This window comes from Anopheles aquasalis, chromosome 2 (assembly GCF_943734665.1).
Source record: "Anopheles aquasalis chromosome 2, idAnoAquaMG_Q_19, whole genome shotgun sequence".
Taxonomy (NCBI): Eukaryota; Metazoa; Arthropoda; class Insecta; order Diptera; family Culicidae; genus Anopheles; species Anopheles aquasalis.
Genome location: NC_064877.1, coordinates 12,077,501 through 12,082,500, shown reverse-complemented (window position 1 = coordinate 12,082,500; position 5,000 = coordinate 12,077,501). Strand labels below are relative to the sequence as shown.

The 5,000-nt window shown below is 51.1% G+C and overlaps 3 protein-coding genes across 3 annotated transcripts in view; 2 read left to right on the top strand and 1 right to left on the bottom strand.

Moving 5' to 3' along the window:
* Positions 1-843: 843 nt before the first annotated feature.
* Positions 844-1,396, top strand: LOC126573402 (metallothionein-4-like). The gene is made up of 2 exons (XM_050233492.1): positions 844-1,096; positions 1,189-1,396. The coding sequence occupies exons 1-2, from the start codon at positions 1,072-1,074 to the stop codon at positions 1,287-1,289; spliced, it is 126 nt and encodes a 41-aa protein (XP_050089449.1). The 5' UTR covers positions 844-1,071; the 3' UTR covers positions 1,290-1,396.
* On the bottom strand, positions 1,354-3,986 carry LOC126573394 (arrestin domain-containing protein 2-like). Its single transcript, XM_050233484.1, has 4 exons — positions 3,095-3,986; positions 2,742-2,885; positions 1,832-2,671; positions 1,354-1,738 (listed from the first exon to the last, which is right to left on the bottom strand). The coding sequence occupies exons 1-4, from the start codon at positions 3,207-3,209 to the stop codon at positions 1,584-1,586; spliced, it is 1,254 nt and encodes a 417-aa protein (XP_050089441.1). The 5' UTR covers positions 3,210-3,986; the 3' UTR covers positions 1,354-1,583.
* A 476-nt stretch (positions 3,987-4,462) lies between these two features.
* The window catches only part of LOC126573395 (arrestin domain-containing protein 3-like), a 1,703-nt gene continuing 1,165 nt past the window's right edge, over positions 4,463-5,000 (top strand). Inside the window, exons 1-2 of the mRNA XM_050233486.1 lie at positions 4,463-4,717; positions 4,830-5,000. The exon at positions 4,830-5,000 is cut by the window's right edge and continues 819 nt beyond it. Coding sequence (XP_050089443.1) covers positions 4,597-4,717; positions 4,830-5,000 — 292 coding nt within the window. The 5' untranslated portion in view covers positions 4,463-4,596. The remainder of the gene's footprint in view (positions 4,718-4,829) is intronic.

Genomic DNA, 5,000 nt, shown 5'->3' with positions numbered 1-5,000 from the left:
TGTTCCGCTGGAATAGCTCGCTTGCAAATAATTTGTCACGCAGCAGTAGGCGTTGTCGATGGCTCACTACGATGGCTCTCTCTCTCCCGAAGACGAAATGACTCTAAATTTGCCACCAACACCGGATTCGCGAGCACAGCTGTGATATGTGTTTTGCACCACCGGAAGCTTCACTTTCTCTCTCTCTCGCTGTCCCTCTATGTTTCTGTCGGGCTCTTCTATGCTCAGAGCAACGGCTGTTGATGATCTCTACTGCACCTCGGTGTACGCGCTGTGCATACTTTTATAGCCCGGTGCAGCGCACCATACCACCCCTCCACACTACCACCCAGGATGCCTTAGGATGACGGTGTAGTGCCGTGTGCAAGTGCTCCGTCGCTATAGTGATGCGACGGTGTTTTGCTTTTTTCTTTTGCGTCTCTTTCCATCGCAGGCTATGCATGATGCAATTTACACGCTGATGTCTCCAATTCCCCGGAGAGGGGCATAATGGGGCCCCTGGGGGGTATCGTGGAGGTACGTCGTCAATTTGTGACGACGTCGGAAGTCCCATCCGTGTACGCCGTAAGCTACCGACAAGCGGAGACGAAGACATCGATTGTTTACATCCGCATTTACCACAACGCATGTTAATGGTAGCTCATTTGGCTTCGTCCCAAACCATCGCCCGATAACGAAGATAACGAGCGCTCCGTTAAACCACTACCACACCACCCATCACCACTCTGACTCATTCATCATCGCCACGTTTGCGCCCAACACCACACTGACTCTCTAGGCCCCGGTTGCACTCAATCAGTTGACGAGTTCAAGTACCTCCCCCAACCGTACTCAATCGCGCCGCGTGAAAGCGTGCTCGAGTTGTGTTGCACACGAAGATCATGATGCTGCATTGACGCTATAAAATAGCGTACGCAGCGAAGCCAATCGTCACAAACCGTCAACAATAACAAGTCAACGGAGCTAGAGATAGAATTAGTGGCAGAAGCGCTACCTACCACCCCAAACCACCTCGTAACACGTCGTGTAACCTTGAAGCCGTGAAACCCACGAAACCCCAGCCTTGTGAAGATGCCTTGCAAAACCTGTGTTGCTGGTAAGTATCGGCGGCATGCTGTTTCATTTTGCAACGTCTGTTTACTGGTTTGAAGACTTTCAATAACTAACGCATCGCTTCTCGGTTTGTAGACTGCAAATGCACGAGCCCTCGCTGCGGCTCCGGATGTGCCTGTGAGGACCGTTGTACCTGCTCGTGCAAGAATGGCGCCAAGGAAGGTTGCTGCAAGTAGAAGAGAGGACCAACGGACTTCGGATGTGTCCACAGTTATCCGCTTAAAACGCAATGTTGAAGCATTCCAGTAAAAATAAAATGAATCCTTCATTATTCCCATAAAAAGACAACAGCAGTGTAAAGTATACAGGCACTGATAGTTGGTAATGTTTCAAGTTAGTTACAATACACTTGGAACAGTTGCGCTCCTTCGCAACTGTTCTAATAGAAGGAAAGAATGAAAACTGTTACAGCATTAAATGCACTGCGTTAGAGAGAGGTAAAAGTAGGAGGAGATTCACCAGTAAAGGGATCACGGTTTGGGAGGTAGCGGAGGCCACTGTACATCGGCCAGGTTGTAGGACGGATAGAGAGGCACATAAGGTCTAGTGCCGAGCGCGTTCGTATCACTCTCATCGGTGATAACCACGGTCGCCGCATTCATCGCTTCCTCATACGTTGGTGGAGCTACAAAAAGCAAACAGAGAGAAAATCATAGTTAGTAAATAGCCAGCCAAACCTGGAGTCACACCCCATCCACTGGTATCGTTATTATCTTACGCAAATAATCCGGTGGCAGTGTCCCTTCACGGACGAGCTCGGTCTTTTCGTTCGGTGCGCTAGGCAACTGGCCCGTACCGCCGGAACCAAAGACGAACCCGATCGTGGGAGGCGACGACGACGACGATGGACCAGGTGTGCTGGGTGGCGCGGTGGCCGGCTGATAGAAGACCAACGGAATAGTGCCGATGGTGAGCGGAATCTCTAGCACCGGATCGGAACCACAACCCGACACACGCACCGTGATGTGCAGCCGGTAGGACACGGTTATGAGATTTGATTCCCCCAACGTCAAGGTCGACGGTGCGACCGTAGGAACGACAAGTCGCTGTTCGTACTTTCGTTTCGTTTCCGGGCCCACACCGTCCCCTATGTGCTTCACGACCGTGTGCAGCTCATGTTTGGTTTTGATCCGTGGTGCTTCGCTCCGATAGTTGACCTCCTGTAGCAGCTTCATGTTAACGCCCTCGATCGTGCGGCTCGATCGATTATCGAGTTCGATCGTGAGCGGTATGGCCTGACCGGGTACGTAGCCGGTACACGGTGCAGTTACCTGCACATACAGTGGTTTGGTTTGCCAGAAACCACAGCAAAACACGCGCGCATCTTCCATACGGGCCGGCACACGGATCGACGGTGAGAACACGTTCAGATCGAGCGGCTGAATCACGGTGAAGCCCACCTTGTACGTGAGATTGAACTTCCAGGGCCGATCCATGATGACCTGGGCCGTGTAGCGGCACTGACCGTACGAACCTTCGAAGGAGGTCGGCAGATTGGCCGGAAGGTCACAGGCGAACTCGTAAATGTGTTCCCCGGCCAGTAGCTCCGCTGGTGAACCTGAAACGACGAATTGTGCATCAGTGCCCTTCGTGGCCTTGGATTACATTTTGCTCCTCCCGCAGCTTACCATTCGGCTGTGAGGCCACCAGCACTTTCACCGATGATAAGTGATCCCGTTTGCCAGTGTAGTACACCGTCCGCCGCCGCCGTCCTTGGCCACGCCGTTGGGACCACTGGACAGCACTACAGCCGACAATCCGTAGTGTAATCTCTGTGACGGCGGTCATATCATGCCACATATCGCGAAAGAATTTAAACAACGAAGTAGAGACGAAGAAGTAGAAGAAGAAGGTTACAATCAAACTTTCCAAAGCCCATCACCTCGCGCTGTTTCATTTATGGTGCACAGCACAACTCCATCACTCCGGGTTAACGGTCCGGGTGTGTCCGGAAGTTTTTGATAGGTTCAACATGACTCACCATTGTACTTTTTCGTATCGGTTAGCTTCAGCACCACACTCCCGGTCAGGCGCTGTCCGCTGAGAAACGTTCCGTGCGTGCTGTTGGTGAAGCGAATGTCACATTCGACCCCCATTTCTCGTTTTTGATTTGATCGGACTGCTCAATCGCTGGTATCACTATCGATTTCGGTTTTCCGTCTTTTCCCAGCTGCTTTTCATGAGAAGCAGCAACTAATAACACATCCTATACCATCCACAATGCACGGCCACTACTGTCGAATGTGCCCAAGATCACGATCGGAGCTGATTTCTCAAACTGCGACCCACCGCGGCCACACTACACTAACCCACTGAGAGCGCGAGCAGTTCGAGAGTTGTGTGACGTCACGTCGTAATGGCCTTCAAGCGTGCGCGGCTGCCGACGATGATCTTCACAAGCCACCCCATCGCATCGTCGTGTCTCGTTGTATGTGTATGTGTCTGGCGTTTGTGGTGGAACGATCACGCGAAGGGGCGAAAGGGGTTGATCGTATGCGTCGTATTTGGGGACCGCGCTTTTCCGCCCCCGGGGGTGGGGGTGTTGACGAGCAGAATGCGATTGCGGTAACCGATGTGGTTCACCGAGCGGTCGTCGCTTTAAACCAGCCGCCAGCTTAGTCGGAAGGTTGTCATGGTATCGAATGGAATTTATGCTTGGCTGTCTTGGATCGCTTTGGCCCCTGATGGGCCCTTTAGTTTTGTTTGGTGAGAAAAGATGCTTGCTCAGTATCCATCTCTCTTCTTGACTAAGGCATGGTTGATGATCGTGAGTCGCGTTGCTTTGCTGTTCGACCAAGTGAAGGCTTCCTCAGTGGTCGTCAATCGACCCTGGGCGTTGTTGGTGATGCTGGTGATGCTGGAATGTATCTTGTTAATGATCATCTTGAAGCATCACTTAGCATAATACCACGGCCAGAAGATTCATTGGTGGAAATGTAACACAGAGTTGCCAATGCTTCAGCTGCTACTTGTTTCTTTGAATTTATGTAAAAATCAGATATCCTCCTTCAAAGATTTTAAACAGAGAATCGAGGTTCCACTGGACTCCCGCTAGAACATGTGCATAGCATAGACATAGACAATGATGTGGCAATGACGAACACCACAAAAACCTCACATGCTGCTAGATAGCGACACCATCAACAGACTCTGGGGTCTGGCTGGACGATTCGTCCCAAAATGCCAGTGTGCTGTTTGAGCAACACTTCAGCTGTTCAGCAAAGTTTCGATATTTCTTATCGCTTATCTTATCTAACTTTGATGACGATGAAGGGCCCAAGTACTGATTGGGCATTGTATGGTTCTGCCTCAGGTTATCGTCAGCGCTGTGGTTGGTTTGATAATTAGATAAGAATTATTGATTGAGGTACTGGGTCGCTAGGTAGTGCACGCGATACCACACCAACCTGCGAAGCCTGGCTGGCAGTACGTCGCAGAGACATTTGGTGTGCTTTACTCTTAGGTCGCGCTTTCAACGGCAAAATGCCAGACGGTTGCGAGTGTCGAATACAGTTCGATAATAATGTGTGCGGAGTGTACTTTCCCGGCCAGACATTGGCCGGAGTAGTGAACCTATGTGTACTGCAAGCATTCAAAGTTAAAGGTACTGCATTGTGGCACTGCACTGACCGATTACCACATTGCTCGTAGCGTGCGCAGTATTCCGGTGACTCATCACTCATCCTCATCGTCCTTGTTCATCCACGTCGCATTAGGTGTCAGCTTACAAATCAAAGGCTTTGCGGAGGTTAAATGGTCGGAAACTACTGGAACGGGCAAGGCACGCCGCACCGTGCACTACCATGGGCGCCAGGATTACATCAACACCGTCACCTATCTACAAGGATCGCCCGAGGGCAATCAGTTCGATATAGCACCGGGAATGC